Genomic DNA, 19,066 nt, shown 5'->3' with positions numbered 1-19,066 from the left:
AAGTTATTATATGTCCCTTTTCTTCTAGTCAAGAAAGATCAAGTCAGAATATTAAAAAGATTATGCAGTCGGTAGCCAGACTACTCCCGTCTTGTGTTAACTACATTACTGATGGTAGTTTTAAAAGCATAATATATCAAAGTGGGCCTTTTATCTGCATCTCTTAAGAGCATATATCTCGATTATTTACTCGTAAATTACATTTCAGAAAACCTCATACTGCTACGAGTAAGACATATAACTTTAATATAACATGTATAAAAAAACCGTAGACTCCTGTTTCCAACCGTCTTGCTCGTTACTATAAAATAAACCGTGCGCAAGGTTTTATACAGGTAGATAGAAAACTTCGGCACGCGTGCAAAATTTTGATCAAAACCGTTTGGATATTTTGGATACAAAGTTCATTTCAGGTGAGATGATAAACAGTTTTCCTTGGGTTTCTGTGCATGATAGATAAACATTTTCTTTTGTAAAGTATACTATTATTGTCATTTCTTAATAGTGCAAAAAATGTGACATTATATAAAATTCGCGCTATTTAAAACATTATAATATTTTTTTGCAATAAACATAATGCGCCAAAATAGTTTAACTTCAAAAGGAATGAATAACTGATAAATAAGTTTTACGCATTTCATAGACGATTTTGTCGTTAACAAATGTTATTATATTTCCTTTTTACGGTTTTTACGTAATGAAATGTTCGTAGCGCGTTTTTCTTTATAAATTCTTCAATCTGGAATGTGGTCAGATGAACCCGCCGGGTAATGATTAGCAACCTCGGGTTCTACGAGTTAACACAAAAACAGTTACCCACGAATAATTCTCATTCATAATAACCGTGCAGATCTTTTTCTCGCCACGATATGAGTATAATAATATAAATTTTTTTCAGTCGAACGGATTATTATTTTAGACACACTTTCTTAATAGCAGGATTGAAGCATTAGCGCGAAATACTAATATTCCCGTATCAACGCAAAAGTCGATAAGTTTATGTCAAAGACGAATATAACAATGTTTGTTACGGTTTTGGAATCTGTTGCAGAGTACCGTTATGATTTTTCTAAAAATTGTTGTCGAGTAATATACTTGGAATAGAGGAACCTTCCCATGGTATCTCTGGATTTTTATTTCCCTTTTTCTAAAGAAAGATCAATACTCTAAATATTAAAATATGCAGTCGTAATACTCATTTTTAAAGCATACTGAGGTAGTTATAAGCATAAAATCAAAGGGGTTTGATTTTAAGATATCGATTATTTCACACGGTAAATAATTCAGAAAACCCGTCTGCTACGAAAGACATTATTACTTTAATAACCAAATGGATTCCGTATTTTTAACCGTGCTGCGATATATAAATTACACCTGCCATTATACGGTATACGAACTCGGCAGCGTGCAAATTGATAAAACCGGTTGGATTTTTGGCAAGTCATGTCGAGTGAGATGAAAACAGCCTGTTTCAGGCAGAAAAACATGTTGTAAGATCATTTTTCATTCCTATAATTGTGCAAAAGTACTAAAAATCGTTAATAAAATAAGTATTTTTTTTCCTACATATCAGCTTATTATACTTTTATAGAACTGAAATTGTACCAAAGGTTTTACTGCAGTTGTGACACGACATTTTAGACAATGGTTTTTTCCTGTGTAACGAATTTCTATGACGCTGGTGCTCGGTTTACATTATACTTTCCCTGGTAGGCAGAGGGAATCATTACCGCCCGAGGGTATGTTAGCGACCGTGTTTCCAAACGATACGTAATTACGAACCGATATTATAGATATTAATGACAGAATTTTTTTCTTGAAATACAAGGAATAAAAATTAAAATAACCTTCAGTCGACGGGTTCTGTTAAGCATATTTATGCTCGATTCATACAAGCACTTTCCTAAACAAAACGTACCATGCACTGTTTACAAAACAAACTAACAATGTGTTATTTGGGTTTTGATTTGGATCTGTTGCGGAGTAGTTTCCGGCTTTTGTTTTAAATAACCCTTTGCCATCGAGAATAACTTCAGAAAAGAGAAGACGTACGATTGACTTTTTTTATAATTATTATTTCTTAATATATCGTAGTGCAAGTAAAAAAGAGTCATGTTCACCCGGGGTTAATGGTCAGCAGGGGAAAATACCGGAACATCCGGTCGGGTTGCGAATTCTGGTAGAACCTCGTTACCACCTAAACAGTTACCCTCGAGGACGGATATATCCATCTGCACCTATAACCAGTGAAAGAATCTTATAAAATTTCTTCATTATTTCTTTCACTTTAAGATATTACAGGTATAAATTAATTCACAGTTCAAGTTTGCGTCTGGCGAGTCTATTCGCATTTGGTTTTATTTGAATTCTTAAATACATTTTTACTTTAAAACGTCATTGCATTGTGATATTAATTGAACCTTTCGCTGGTAATAAAATGCGGATCGGAATAGACGGCTCAAATAGTTGTCGCCCTGTCGCCCTGTATTTGGACTTGTGTATTCTTTTGGAATCATAGACCAATGCATTTAAAGCCGATGGTAGAGGACCGTGATGGGTGTTGCACACTTTATTATACCGCTGATGAACAAACTCAGTTAAATCGAGTCTTATAATATTGTTTTGCATCGTTGCGTTCTGTCCTTCCAAAATATCTTCTTAAAGATTTCTCTTATAGATTCAGTAACAGAGAAATTCTTAAACAGTGACTCAGAAAATACGTCGATGATAAACCTTGGTTTTGATATACAAATATAGCTGATAGGCATATTTCTCAGAATTTAGATACATAATCAGCAGATAGATGCACCGGTATGCTGGAAGAAGAAAGGATAGGTCGCTCATCATGACTCAATCGGCAACGTTGCTCATTAAATTCATTTCCAGCGTATCTCTGATCTTGCATATATTTCTTCTCAATGCTCGCCTTAATATCATATTTCAAATTATATTTACAAGTACGCACCTTTGAGGATCCTTTAAACTATGTTTTTGTAACCAGCATCTACTTGAATCTGACTACATCTTTCCTACTAGAGATCCTTGTTTATATAGAATAATGGCTTTTTCTATAAAGCATGCTTGCGTATGGTCTGTAAAAAGGATTGTTAAACGAATTATTCTTTGGCATAAACTGGAAAAGCAATTGCTTTCGACTTTGTTTTGTTGAGATCTGCGATGACGCAAGGTCAAGGACAATTTTTACAGGTGACGTTTCGTATAGCATGATGACCTTATGTAAGTTTTTCGGCACAGAAAAGCCATTTGGAACTAAGTTTCAAAACGTTTCATTGAATTTTAGAATACACACATCTATGATATATGCAAATCTGAATAGACAAGTTGATTGATAAATCGTCTGTTTACTTGCTGAGTGCGCGTACGTAGAGAAAATGCGCTCGTTTTTGCGCATGTGCATCTTAATTGAAGAAAACATTCACAAGTGTTAAATCGCGTATTACGTCTTAAGATAAGCAGAGAAGTGTAGAAGTGATTGCTGCAACTACTCTAAATGTCAGAACGAGAAAAGAAAAAAAAACACAACAAGAGTAGTGACATTTATTGTTAGAACAAAAGCATATACGTCTTATCTATAATTGAGTATATTGTCATTAATGATAGAGCAGACGTTTTATTTGCATCAATCATCTATTTTGTTAAATTTAGGGTAAATGTGAGGCTGACTTACGATAAATCGATTAAAACAACCAGTTCCCAACTTTCCGATAAGATGGTTGCCTTTTATTATTTGTAAACGGTGCCACTATCATACCCGATATCATACGGCTTTGGTTTGTTTGTTTATTTCGCAGTTTCCAAGCACTGTTTCATTTATAGCTAATGTCCCTACCCACTAAATATTTCAAAATACTTTTTCTAATTTCTGCCTTTTCGCTTTTACTGCTTCAGCATTTTTTTTCTGATCTCTGATTATCTGTTTTGAGAAGAAAAAGGGGTATAATTAGGCAAAATTAGAATAGCCCCAGGAGTTACATTCTGTAAATAAAACATAGTCTGAATACAGATGAACACCGGGCCGTCAGTTACCAACTTTATCTGCTTTGTGCGTGTAGCTGACAACTTTCATGGCGAATTATTTGGAATCTGAGATGTAACATTATAGTAAGAAATAGACTATTAGAGTGTATTGGTTGTACTTTAATACCTTAATGGTAATATTACAAAAAAAACTACTAAATTTTGTACTTGACCACAACTTTCAGTTTTGTCCCTCAATATCATTTCAGTTCAGTTCAAATTTATTCAGGCATAAGACTGAATTACAAATGGTAATGTTATACAAAACACATACAATAAACGAACGATTAAACTATGTTTCGAAGATTACAATCGCTGTTATTTTGGCCGTAATATAATCAACATTAAGTAAGATAAAAACTGTTAACGAGATCCTTATGTGGACGCTTGAAGAAATGAACAACATCAAAGAAATAACAATTGAGGGGATTGCTTCTCTTTTGGTAGTTCGACTAGACCTTAATAAGCATATGCAGTTTCTTATACAGTCATTAAATTATAAAGCAACAGAAAAGTTATGTACTAAAATAAATATGGCATGGTATTACAAGAAAAATATTTTTTTTCTTAATGTGAAAAGTCTCAGAATGTTTATAAATTGAAATTAAAACAAATACAATATTAACGATCTCTCATCACTTTATTCTACATCAATTATGTTTAGACGTAACTTTCAAATAACTCACACATGTTTTGTTTAATTTAGAGACCGACAATGCCGTTCAAGCCTCCAGATCAGGCTAAATGCCCATTGTGCGGAAAGTCCGTGTACGCGGCCGAAGAGAGGTTAGCAGGCGGGAAGAAATGGCATAAATTCTGTTTTAAATGTGGTAAGTTTACAAAATTACAAATTTTATTGTCTTAACTGACCGATCGCCACAAAAAAAAAGACGGAAAAAGTATTACTTTAGGGATGACTGTTTAATGAAACCATCATTAAATTACAAATTCATGATTTCAATAATAATATCACAACTTATCATATCTATTTTGTTTTCCCCGCCTAGTTACTTTATATTATTTATATTGGGAAGGGCCGTTTACTGATGTTGTAAGAACTTGTGGCCCGACCCATTTGCTTATTTTCTTGGCTATACATGTACATTGTTTGATATTTGTTATTATAAATGTAAATAGTAATAAGCGATAAAATATGACTAAACTAAACTAATGAAATATTCTTCTGACTCTGGAGAAAAGTGAAAGGTCAGCGACAAATTTCATATACTTATACTTCATAATTCTGCCAGAAAGTCAGTTATTATGCATACGTGTAGGAGGCGATTGCGAAACGGAGAGTAATACGTGTGTGTCCCTCTCGAAATGGGGAGTATTGAGTGTGCTTCCCTTATGCTATGCTAAGGGAGCCTAAAACAAACAAACAAACAAACAAAATGATAATGAAAACATGTCAAACAGGAATGCATTCGGGGGAATTTGACGTACTAGAGCGAATAAAGTTATATTGAGTTAACACGTCATCACATGGCTTACATATGATCAAACGTATGTGAAGTTTTATTTTTTTGAGTCTAGAGATCGTAAAGTACATCCTATGATCATTTACTACACATTGTTTATAGTTTGTGTACATATACCTTGGCATTCCAATGTGCTTAGAAATTTAATAAAACAGTTCTCTAACACAGATAATGAGTAATTTTGAAGCTGTTTACCTGGAAAGCGCCAACTTGATGCGAACAAGCAGCTACTGATGAACATTATAGAAAAACAAGAACTTCTGACATAACTCGCACATAGTTTGGCATGATACCAAACCGCATTTCTAAAATTGATATTTCAGTCTATCAGCTAGAAAGAGAACGTAGATTTCATAAGTAGACGGAAGAGAAATGTTAATAATAGTCTAGAAATTTTATGGGTTGTTGCCTTCTTAGTCTGGAATGTTACTATGAAATATTTGTGGCTGCAATATTATAGAACCAGTTTTAAAATGCTATCTTTTCATTGGGCTGTTACAATCATGAGTTTTCCGAAGTTTATTCAATAACTACGTTTAAGGAAAAGTTATGTAGGAGTCTGATTTTGTAACATGCATACTAAAAGTGAATCAATCCTATAAACCTAACGGTCATCAAGAATGATAGAGCTAATCATAATCATTTGGTCCGGACCTATTTTTTCGGGATCAAGAAAGATTTAATTTTAAACGTCAGCAAATACATATAGTATGTCATTTTGTATGAGTACAGTGCTATATACGAAGTGATACTAGAATCGTTACTTATTATGTTTATTACCGTGGTAATTAGTGCGTATATCTGGTATCTGCAAGGTAATTTTGAGAATGGACGCCCTGTCCATTGCGTATATAGCATATGCTTTTATAGCCACCACGACCGTTATTTACTTTAATGTTGTTTTCGTTAAGCGGCAATACAGAATATTCGCATTTTTTTGCGATATTTACCTCTCAGGAAAATACAGCCCAGCAGCTGTTTGTTTTAGGTCCTTTAAGAATTTTCAAAACCGAAAGAATGTGGATTTCAATCCTCAACACGATACGTTTTCTTACAGGCATGTGCAACAAGATGCTTGACAGCACGACGTGTGCCGAGCACGAGGGAATGATCTACTGCAAGGGTTGCCATGGAAAGAAGTTCGGACCCAAGGGGTATGGCTTTGGTCAGGGTGCTGGTGCTTTGAGCATGGAGACCGGAGAACAGTTTGGCAACACAAGTGGCGGGATGACGTAAGACATTCATTAAAAAGTGAAATCCATTGTAAAGCAAATATGGCTGAGAGTAAGAACTATTAGCAATTCAGGAAGTTGTGCTTTTGAGAATTTTATATTCTTACAACCATTTTAGTTGTAAGAAAAAAAAATGTATCTGTATGGATATCACGGTTTGCTTTTGACGGGTGCTGTTAGTTGGTGTATATACAGAATCATTTTTGATCAAGTATAAAAGCGCTGTTAGTTTATTGCTAGGCACATGACAAAAATATTCTGTTGGGTGGATTGAAATCTACCAGCCATTTTCAGGCTGCTATCACGACTTTTTTTATGGACGTTAAATGCTTTGTACCCTTGTGTCATTTTTCGAATTACATGTATAACAAAGTGTACATCAGTCGACATTACTGGACATTTTTCCCGTGTGGTTATTTAGTAAATTACCTCTAACCAATATGATCTAAGAGCTCAGACATTTAAACGTTATAAGAAATTCAGTGGTTTTCCATTATGTCGGCCCTTATGGCGACCATCTTGTATTTGTGTTCGAACGGCTAAACGCCCATTCACAGTTACCGTACCATGTTTCACTGGAAACCGGTCTCGAATCTTTAAGGCCCAAACAATGAAAGTAAAAGTGTCAGCTGTCTGAGCCCTAGACCTATTTGGACTATTTGAATTTTAGATAGTACACGTATATTTTTAAGAAACCGGCCACAAGAAGGTCATGTTGGAGGCTCGTACGGAGGTCCAAATGCCTGCGGAAGATGTGGTAGAGCTGTCTATGAAATGGAGAAAGCCAATGGGATGGCAGATGTAGGTATTGTGATGATCCAAATATATATTAACTGGAACCTTTGTTTTAAATTATTGAAGAGAGTCACTGATTAAATTTTTGCTTACATAGGATATTTCTTTGAAGTAGTCCAAAACAGAGTTATTCATTATATATGGAAAGACTCAAAAACATTGATCACGACCAAAGAACAAATGATGATCTTACACAACTATTCTTTGAACGGTTTGCCTGTTGGTAAAATTATGTAGAACTGTAAAAGTATTCTAGCGCAGACATCATCTCTTTCTTTGAAAGGTAAAGACAGAAATGCAGGAAGCATTTTAACAAAACGAAACTTTGATCAAATGTATAAACGTTTACATCGCAAAGTTTCGATACCAGCTCCCTTAGCTTACACAAATCCGTCATTTTCCGCCACAGATTATACAAGGAAACTAATCTTTTTTTCAGCCTTGGCACAAGTCCTGTTGTACTTGTAAACTATGCAATAAGAAACTGGACCCTAGTGCTTTGAACAGGCATGAGAAGGAGATATACTGTAAAGGTAAAACACACATAGATCATGCAAACAGCGATAATTTATTATTATTATTATTATTATTATTATTATATACCTATATAAATTCTGTAAAAAATCGGCTTGTATTTCAATGAACAGACAGAAAAAAATCCGTATTGTACCTTTTAAATTCCGTATTGTACCTTTTGTATTATATGCTGCCGGACTACTTTCATAACTCCCGTGAGCTTTTGCACGAGTTTTTGTTGTACTGACTATGTAATCTTATTACAGGATGTTACGCAAAGAATTTTGGGACTTCCGGTTATGGGTTTGGTATTGGTGCTGGATGTCTGTCCACCGGAACATAAGAATCGGCCGCAACAAAGGGCATACGCACACAAGCCTGAGTAGTGTTTGAATGTAAATTGTTTTAAATTTATATAAAATACTGGCGAGGTCGTCAGGCATTTTCGCATGGAATTTTGTATCAGTTGCTTATAGTATTTATTGTAAGGCATTCTATGTTTAAGAATATTTCTTTTTTTTGTATAAATGCAAAAATATCCCAGAAAAATAAGTGATTTACTGTACACTGACAAATGAAGAAGGGAAACACAATTGGTGATGAAATAACTATGTTCGCAACAGTATAACAAATCTTGTTATTTTCTTTAGCTGTACGTTTGAAATTGTCATGAATATCTTTGAAAGGTAGTTCCTCATTTGTGTATATTAAAGGAGAAAATTGTAATACTATTTATGCATATATCTCTGTAATCTTGTAATTTCATTCATGGATTAGATAAATGTTTAATGCTTAGAGTGTAAGACAGCCTGTTCGCTTCATAAATGTGCTGGTGTTGTAGTAGTTTAAAATATTCAATATTTTCATCATAAATGCGTATGCACGGGTTTCTCGTATTAAGTATTGCTTTCATAAAGCAATGCATTGTATATTCGCATTTGACTACTATTTCCTAGTTGCTTTTTATTGTACATAATTTGCTCATTAAATTTGTTTTATGTATTTTACGCAAGTATGGTATGTGCAATAAATATGTTCTGAAACTTATTGAAAAGTCCTCTTTTACAACTGCTACAGGTGGTAATAAATAGAAGTATAGATATGAAACGAAAACAATCGAAAACAAGCTTTTTTTCCGTATAATTTTATAATGCAACTGACTTGTGTGAAGTTAGAAGCATTCGGTCAAACATTTTCAGAGAAATCTGCTTACTTGCAGATATTTTGCAGACATGCAAAACTGAAGTGAAGAAGACGTCAATGAGTGGTTACAACAATAGCAATGTGTTTATCCATGAGCCAACTGAAAACCGTAGCTCCAGCCCTGTGTTTACCCATGACTCAACTGAAAACCGTAGCTCCTGTCCTGTGTTTACCCATGACCAGTAGCTCCAGCCCTGTATTTACCCATGACTCAACTGAAAACCGTAGCTCCAGCCCTGTGTTTACACATGACTCAACTGAAAACAGTAGCTCCAGCCCTGTGTTTACCCATGAGCCAACTGAAAACCGTAGCTCACGCCCTGTGTATAACCATGAGCTAACTGAAAACCGTGGCTCAAGCCCTGTGTATACCCATGCGCTAACTGAAAACCGTAGCTCAAGCCCTGTGTTAACCCATGACTCAACTGAAAACCGTAGCTCCAGCTCTGTGCTTACCCATGACTCAACTGAAAACCGTAGCTCAAGCCCTGTGTTTACCCATGACTCAACTGAAAACCAAAACTCAGGCCCCGTGTTTACCCATAAGCCAACTGAAAACAGTAGCTCAAGCCCTATGTATACCCATGACACAACTGAAAACCAAAACTCAAGCCCTATGTTTACCCATGATCCCACTGAAAACCGTAGCTCAAGCCCTGTGTTTACCCATGACTCAACTGCAAACCGTAGCTCCAGCCCCGTGTTTACCCATGATTCAACTGAAAACCGAAGCTCATGCCCTATGTATACCCATGAGCCAACTGAAAACCGTAGCTCAAGCCCTGTGTTTACCCATGCCTCAACTGAAAACCAAAACTCAAGCCCTATGTTTACCCATGAGCCAACTGAAAACCGTAGCTCCAGCCCTGTGTTTACCCATGACTCATCTGAAAACCGTAGCTCCAGCCCTGTGTTTACCTATGTCTCAACTGAAAACCGTAGCTCCAGCCCTGTGTTTACCCATGACTCAAATGAAAACCGTAGCTCAAGCCCTGTGTTTACCCATGACTCAACTGAAATCCGTAGCTCCAGGTCTGTGTTTACCCATGACTCAATTGAAAACCGTAGCTCAAGCCTCGTGTATACCCATGACTCAACTGAAAACCATAACTCTGGCCCCGTGTTTACCCATGAGCCAATTGAAAACCGTAGCTCAAGCCCTGTGTATAACCATGAGCTAACTGAAAACCGTAGCTCAAGCCCTGTGTATACCCATGAGCTAACTGAAAACCGTAGCTCAAGCCCTGTGTATACCCATGAGCTAACTGAAAACCGTAGCTCAAGCCCTGTGTACCCATGACTCAAGTGAAAACCGTAGCATCAGCTCTGTGTTTACCCATGACTCAAATGAAAACCAAAACTCAGGCCCCGTGTTTACCCATGAGCCAACTGAAAACCGTAGCTCAAGCCCTGTGTATACCCATGAGCTAACTGAAAACCGTAGCTCAAGCCCTGTGTGTACCCATGACTCAACTGAAAACCGTAGCTCAAGCCCTGTGTACCCATGACTCAAGTGAAAACCGTAGCATCAGCTCTGTGTTTACCCATGACTCAAATGAAAACCAAAACTCAGGCCCCGTGTTTACCCATGAGCCAACTGAAAACCGTAGCTCAAGCCCTATGTATACCTATGAGCCAACTGAAAACCGTAGCTCAAGCCCTGGGGGGGGGGGGGGGGGGGTGGGGTGTTTACCCATGAGCTCCAAACTGTGTAAACCAACAAACCTAGCTCAAGCCCTGTGTGTTACCCATGAGCCAACTCAAAACCGTAGCTCAAGCCCTGTGTATACCACTAAAAGAGCTAACTGGCAACTGAAACCGTAGCTCAAGCCCTGTGTGTACCCTTGAGCCAACTGAAAACCGTAGCTCAAGCCCTGTGTGTACCCATGAGCTAACTGAAAACCGTAGCTTAAGTCCTGTGTGTACCCATGAGCCAACTGAAAACCGTAGCTCAAGCCCTGTGTGTACCCATGAGCCAACTGAAAACCGTAGCTCAAGCCCTGTGTGTACCCATGAGCCAACTGAAAACCGTAGCTCAAGCCCTGTGTATACCCATGAGCTAACTGAAAACCGTAGCTCAAGCCCTGTGTGTACCCTTGAGCTAACTGAAAACCGTAGCTCAAGCCCTGTTTGTACCCAGGAGCTAACTGAAAACCGTAGCTCAAGCCTCGTGTATACCCATGAGCCAACTGAAAACCGTAGCTCAAACCCTGGCTGTGTATACCCAGGACTCAACTGAAAACCATTTCCAGGCCGGTGTTTACTCACGAGCCAACTGAAAACGGTAGCTCAAGCCCTGTGTATATCCATGAGCCATCTAAAAAACTGTAACCCGAGTTTTCCAGTGCGCCAACTGAAAAGCGTAGCTCATGCCCCGTGTGTATCCCTGACCCAAGAAAACCGTAGCTCAAGTTCCTTGTGTACCTTTAACCAAACTTAAAACCGCAGTTCAAGACCCTCATGTACCCTAATCAAACTGAAAACCGTTGCTCAGGCCCCTTGAATACAAATGAACAAACTGAAAACCGTACCTCAAGCCCCTTATATACCGAAGACCCCACTGAAAATCGTTACCCATGCCCCTTGCAACTGAAAACCGTAGCTTTAACCTCGTGTGTATTCCTGACCCAAGTGAAAACCGTAGCCCAAGTCCCTCATGTACACGTCACCGAACTGAAAACCGCAGCTCAAGCCCCTTGTGTACCCTAACCAAACTGAAAAACATCGCAATACAAGCCCCTTGTATACCAAAGAGCCATCTGGGTTCTACAATCTTGCTCCTCCAGTTAAAATTGCTAACATTGGATAAGAGTGTATGGGTGTTTTACACCTGGCACTCTAAAGGACCGTAAAAAAATCTGAAATCGTAGCGTCTTCTATATTTTGCACTATCCTCCCACTAAAATAACTAACCGTCTTCTGAAGGAGTTTGTGTTTCCGACGGTGACTATGCATACGCATAAGTATAGATACAACCTATCAACTAAAACAGCACTGTATTGCATATTTTTAGGTTGAAACTGCGACGCGGTTGAAACCTATTACAGCCGGATTCAGGATATTGCAAGAGTTTTCACTGAAGCAGATTAATCCGCCGTTCTATTTCCGCACTACTTTTTTTTTTTAAATATTTACGAGTATACCGACCGCTTATCTCTCTACATAATTTTTATGTAAAAAGTTCCTGGTCAGATCTAACAATCATTCAATGCACATGATAAAAGAAAATATATCTGTTTATACATCCTAGAAAAGCTCAGATCACAAGCTTTCTAATGGTGTATAACTTTAGAAAATTGAAAGAGAAACTATGACACACTGGCAGTTTAAAAATAGCATTTTCTATAGATTTTTGGCGTAAAGTAAAGTTTATATCTTTCAAACTGTTAAAGACACTGACCTCCAGATTTTGGCTAAAATGACCATAGTCTTTCTTTCAAATTGAAGTTTTGTCATATTATGAACATTAGAATATGAGTTTTTGTTTCTAAACTATTTTAAAAATGCCAAATCAAGGGAAAAAGATGACTGCGTCGGGAATCAAACCCGGACCGCCGCGGCATTAAAGAAGGTTTCCGGTTGTCGATGGAGGCTTTAGTGTTTAACGCGTGTTAAATATAGATATTTATAATCGAGGTAGTTTACTCCGAGTATTTAATTTTCATCGTAAAAAGTAGTAAAAAAAACCCCAACTAATTCTCATGTCTTTCTGTCTGTCAGTAATTAAGTTTCAAAGCATTCTTAAGAAATATATCATTTATTTCCAGATATCTAAAAATTTTCTTCTTTTTTTGTTGTCGAACGATCTGGAGGCTAGTGCCTTTAACTGTTAAATTTGAATATCAAATATTTCTATTATCTATATTCTCTTTGTGAATATTTGTGTTTTTAATGAAACAGACACTATATTCCTCATTGGTATCATTATAGTAAATTTTAATTAAGCCGATATAGGGTTGCCAGTGTGTTTCAAGACACTTGATGGTTTTAGTCAGAGCAGAATTTCTAGTATATAATGTAACATGGATGCAAATGGTTTGAATGTTATACTGTTTCATGGAAGTGACTTGAACTGTTACAGCGGTGTGGTTTATTGCACATCAAATGCAAATGCGGGTTTCAACCTTTCTGTGCTGTCAGCGCTTTGATTCAGTGATTTTATTGGTTACCCGGTGATCTTCTGGTAACACACTTGATTGTCAATCCTGAGGTACAGGGTTCGTATCCCGGTCCAGACACTGATGCTCTTGAATGTCTCTCGCCCAACAAAGAGGCAAATACTGGTTCTTTCCAGTAAAAAGGATTCGCGTGCATCGGTGCTACGACAGAACCAGGCTGGCTAGGCTAGAGTAGCCGGACACGCTTTTTCTTTCTTTTCGTTAGGACGGCTATCAAACATTGACAAAGTTGACAGCATTTTCAGATATATAGGCAGACTGTAATGAATATGTTAAAAAGCATAAAAATCATTTCTGTTGATATTTCCAAGATTTTAAAAGACATTCAGACAAAAGTTAACCAATTTAGAGAATAAATGAAAATAACGTGTGTAATTTCTAAATGCACTTGCGTGACATTTAACATCATTTAGTTTAATAATATTTAATTGCATATAGTTTTCATTTCTACATATATACATAACATACAAAATAAATAATCATATATTGAAACAAGAAATGTTTTTAAAAAGACAAACGGCGTAGAGGTAATAATGTTTGGCGCATGAAAAATTCAGAATTAAACAGAATGTACAGACAGAAAATATTTAGATATGCATATACGAACACATTATTCATTTGCAAATATTCCAACTAAGCAGCAAATTTAAATTACTTGATTAAGTTCTTAAAAAATCAAACATTTGCAGATTGGGATCCTTCAATAAATGTTGAAATATTTTTTATTTGGGTAAAGTAATATAGGTAAATACTTGCATATGATGGAATAGTGATTTTTAAATTTAATTTGCACATTGTTGTTGTTTGCATAGCCATTATTTTCATGAAATTTAAAAATTTTCAGCTAACCTACTGGCTTCCATTGGTGTTGTTATTGTTTTTGTCTGCACGTTCCAGAGGAGGCTCCAGTGGGGAAAGACTCCTGGTGTCAAATCATGTAGGGAATAACTCAGTTTCGTGAAATAATAACAAAGAATTGTTAAATTTTCTGCTTTATTTTCACGAAGAACATGAATTTGCCGTGTGTGCGAAACCGTGTACAGTCCGACAGCGGGTACGCTGACTCTACAGTTACAACCAGCCACAACTCATTCATCCATAAGCGAGGTACGCAACGGGGGAAGAAGTTTACTTTCGATTTCTCTAGCGATGTTAAATTACTAAAAACTTTAAATTAGAATATATCATTTTAGTTTAGAGTAACAAAACTACTAAATATGTTCCATTTAATATGTGCCTTCTGATAATCAATGTCATTTAAGACTTAATAAATGGTTTATCTTCTCAGCGCGCACCTGTTCCGTGACCTGATTACTACAGAATCTAGGTCAAAATCCATGTTATTCAGCTAACGCCGAATAAAACAACAGCAAATGAGTTGGACTTAAAGTTATGCCAACATTATAAACAATCCTCCTCATCTTTGGTATCATTGTGCCCTAATGAGTGACAGCTCACTTTATATTTCATGTCTGGTCACAACGAACACCTTTATAATAATAACATTAGAGCATTAATGCCATCAAGGGTCACAGTTCCCTCAGATATCAGTACACTTTATTATGCTTTTTCATAATACGTTTTGTATAAATTGTATTATTATTATTGTTGTTGTTGCTGTTGTTGTTTATGTTATTTATGTTGTTGTTGTTGTAATAAAACCTCTGTTTTAGAAATACATATTTCATAATACAAATCACGAACAGACATGTTGGAATAACAACATACTCGACCGTCTGAAAGTCTTTTAATCATAGAAAAAAATCTTTTTTTAAAAAACATCAAAAATCATGGAACAGTTATGGATGATTTTAAATCCCATATTGAGTTATAAAATTGTGCATGGAAGAGTCAATAGCGTTAAAGTTGGATAATAGCTATACAAAGCTTGTGGACGGCTTTAGATAAAATTTTGTATTCTGTATCCGTTTATATAGGAAATAATGTTTAAATACGTTTAACCAGGATTTGTGACAGACAAAAGAGATTAAGCAAAATGGTAAGAGTTTTCTGTGTGTGTGTGTGTGGGGCGGGGGGGGGGGGGGGGGGTGCAATAAGGCATCTGTTTTTTATTCAACATCGACGATCATGCCTTTGCCATCATTTCTTTCTCTAATAAAATTTCTGAATCCGGGAATGCAAGTTTCTTTTCATTTGATGTCTAACCAATGTTTCTTTTAAACAACACTGTACACATTAAGCCCACGAAACGTCACGCTCAACCTCTACTCATGATATCAACGCATTTTGATGACGTCGTTGCAATATCCTTTCCGCAGCCTTAACGTACTAAAACGTATTAGCGTCTGATGGCCCTTTCACGCTTCCGTAGAAACAACATTTATGACACGAAACTTATTTTGAAAATATTTCTGAAATGTCTAGGTCTGCAGCTCTCAAATACGGTTATATCTTACATCTGAGGCATATACTGACACTCTCAGACAACATCAAAAATGACATTTTGAGCGATTTGATGAAGTTCCAAAATTATCAATGTACCCTTGGTCCGTTACGGACCCCTGTTGGATTTCTGTTTATCCAGAGCTCATATATTTTTTCACAGATTAAAAGCTGACATGCTGTACATTTAGACGGGGTGACCCCTGCGCGTGACCCCTGACCATCTACGAATCAAAATGCGGCTTTCGTTTTCAAGTTTAGCATTTCTACTTTCATTTTATTTACTTCCGGAAATAGCTGTAGGTCGAGTGACGTCATTTTCTGTGTTGTCAAAAACATACGTATGCCTGGCGAGATTGCATAAATATGTGCTGGCCGTCCTAAGGATATCAAGACGTGACAGTATTCATGCATAATAATAAAACTTGGTATTTTCTTTTAACCATATCTTTTTAAAGAGGAAATGAACAACACAATTAATAGGAAACCAGTATTGTAATATGAAATTCGACTTTAGTTTTCAAGTTTAGCCTATCTACTAGTATATTTTCTTTTCTTCCGGGAATAGCCGAGGATCGATTGTGGTCATTTTCTGTGTTGTCAAACACATACCTATGCAGGGCGTGATTGCATGAAAATGTGCCCGGTGTCCTAAGGATATTAGCAACATCATTTTTGTACTAAAAATGATTGTTTTCTCGACATTCATTTGCTAACACGTTTGTACGAAAACAGACGTTTGAGAATAAAATTGCTATCGAAAATGCATTTTAGGAAATGTGTATGTCATTTCCGCAGCTGAAACGTAATAAAACGTATTAACGTCTGTGGGCCCTTTCATGATTCCGTAGAATCAACATTTATTACACGAAATTCATTTTGAAATTATTTCTGAAACGTCTAAGTCTGCAGCTTTCAAATATGGAACTATTTTACATCAGAGACATACATAATTTCAAACAACATCAAAAACGTCCTTTTGAACGATTTGACGAAGTTCCAAAAATCTCCATATACACTTGCTCCGTTACGGACCCCTGTGGGATTTGTGTTAATTCCGAGTTAGTTAACTTAATTAGGCTTGAAATATATTAACAAGGGAAATGAATCCTTGACCACCTTTAGGGTGAACAATTACTGCTAGTGTAACATGTATTAGATTAATAGATATTCTTTTACAGTGAAGTGGTACCTTTAAGGTGTAGGTGAGCAATTCTTAGGAATTCTACTGAAGTTAGTTAACTTAGGCTTGAAATATATTAACAAGAGAAATGAATCCTTGACAGTTTTGTAAGTGAACAATTACTGCTGTTATAACATGTATTAAATTAATGAATATTCTTTTACAGTGAAGTGGTACCTTTAAGGTGTAGGTGAGCAATTTTTAGGTATGACTTCAGAATTCCTTCCATTCGGTGTGGCAAGGAACACCTCCACTCGGACCGTAGCGCGTTTTGTACTAGATCGGGCGCCGCGGTGAAACTCCATCAATCGGACCGTAGCGCGTTTTGTACTAGTTCGGGCGCCGTGGAGGAATCCCTTCATGCTGTTTGTGAGCATTACGGTGCGGCAAGGGATATACCTCCACTTGGACCGTAGCGTGTTTTCTACTAGTTCGGGCGCCGCGATGGAATTCCACCACTCGGACCGTAGCGCGTTTTGTACTAGTTCGGGCGCCGCGGAGGTGTTTCTTCATGCGGATGTTCATTGTGTTTATGCGCACTCGGTGCGGGGAGGAATTCAACTGAAGTCAGTTAACTTAGGCTTGTAATGTATTAATAAGACAAATGAATCCTTGTATCTATAAAGTTAATAAATATTCTTTTACAGTGAAGTGGTACCTTGAAGGTGTAGGTGAGCAGTTCTTAGGAATTCTACTGAAGTTAGTTAACTTAGGCTTGAAATATATTAACAAGAGAAATGAATCCTTGACAGTTTTGTAAGTGAACAATTACTGCTGTTATAACATGTATTAAATTAATAAATATTCTTTTACAGTGAAGTGGTACCTTTAAGGTGTAGGTGAGCAATTCTTAGGTATGACTTCAGAATTCCTTCCATTTCGGTGCGGCAAGGAACACCTCCACTCGGATCGTAGCGCGTTTTGCACTAGTTCGGGCACCGCGGTGGAACTCCATCAATCGGACCGTAGCGCGTTTTGTACTAGTTCGGGCGCCGAGGAGGAATCCCTTCATGCGGTTTGTGCGCATTACGGTGCGGCAAGGGATATACCTCCACTCGGACCGTAGCGCGTTTTCTACTAGTTCGGGCGCCGTGATGGAATTCCACCTCTCGAACCGTAGCGCGTTTTCTACTATTTCGGGCGCCGCGGAGATCTTTCTACATGCGGATGTTCATTGTGATATGCGCACTCGATGCGGGGAGGAATTCAACTGAAGTCAGTTAACTTAGGCTTGTAATGTAATAAGACAAATGAATCCTTGTATCTATTAAATTAATAAAACTTGTTCTAGTTCTTCAGGTGTTCAAGAGAAATGAATCCTTGACAATCTTGTAAGTGAACACTTACTACTAGTATAACATGTGTCAATTATCTAGGTCGCAGAAGAGGTATCTGTTAAATTAATAAATCTTCTTTTACAGTGAAGTGGAACCTTAATGGTGAGCAATTTTTAGGTATAACCTCAGAATTCCTTCCATTTCAGTGCGGCAAGAAACACCTACTGTAAAATCGTTTGTCATCGGTTTCCGCGACAGGGTAAACTTCCCCATAGGATATAAATATCTTCTCCAGCTTTTTATATAAGGACTCTCATTAGTTTTCAGATAGTGAATGAAACTGAAATTAGTTTAAGTTTGGTCTTCATTACTGTAAACAGAAATAATTTATTGATAACCCCGTATTTGTGACAGGTTGGTCTGTCAGTGTACATTTGATAACAATATTTTATCATCAGTTTGACATTTGAAATATGTAGCTCATGTTGCTCAGGTGAGCGATCCAGGGTCATCATGACGCTCTTGTTAAAAAATGGGTAAAGTTTAGGTTAATAATGAAATGAAAAGAAAGGAAGGTATTTTCACATGTAAGATCAAAATATTTTTCAACCGTGACCACCGTCAGATGTAGCATTATGAAATGTCACAATTACAGCGTCAACGTTTCACTTTCAAATTACTTTTAATACTATTTCAGGCGTCATTTTTCTTTAGTTTAATTCAAGCGTTTGTTCTTGTTCGACTATCAAAAGAATGAGGA

General features: G+C 36.9%; 2 protein-coding genes across 2 annotated transcripts in view; both read left to right on the top strand.

Moving 5' to 3' along the window:
* Positions 1–19,066, top strand: part of LOC123536271 (sulfotransferase 1A1-like) — a 138,890-nt gene that overhangs the window by 17,946 nt on the left and 101,878 nt on the right. The window lies entirely within an intron of this gene.
* LOC123536564 (cysteine and glycine-rich protein 2-like) lies at positions 256–9,109 on the top strand. The gene is made up of 6 exons (XM_045319869.2): positions 256–413; positions 4,745–4,868; positions 6,577–6,751; positions 7,444–7,552; positions 7,986–8,079; positions 8,329–9,109. The coding sequence occupies exons 2-6, from the start codon at positions 4,754–4,756 to the stop codon at positions 8,403–8,405; spliced, it is 570 nt and encodes a 189-aa protein (XP_045175804.2). The 5' UTR covers positions 256–413; positions 4,745–4,753; the 3' UTR covers positions 8,406–9,109.

The sequence above is a fragment of the Mercenaria mercenaria genome, chromosome 17 (assembly GCF_021730395.1).
Source record: "Mercenaria mercenaria strain notata chromosome 17, MADL_Memer_1, whole genome shotgun sequence".
Lineage (NCBI taxonomy): Eukaryota > Metazoa > Mollusca > Bivalvia > Venerida > Veneridae > Mercenaria > Mercenaria mercenaria.
This window is presented reverse-complemented; position numbering and strand designations above follow the sequence as displayed.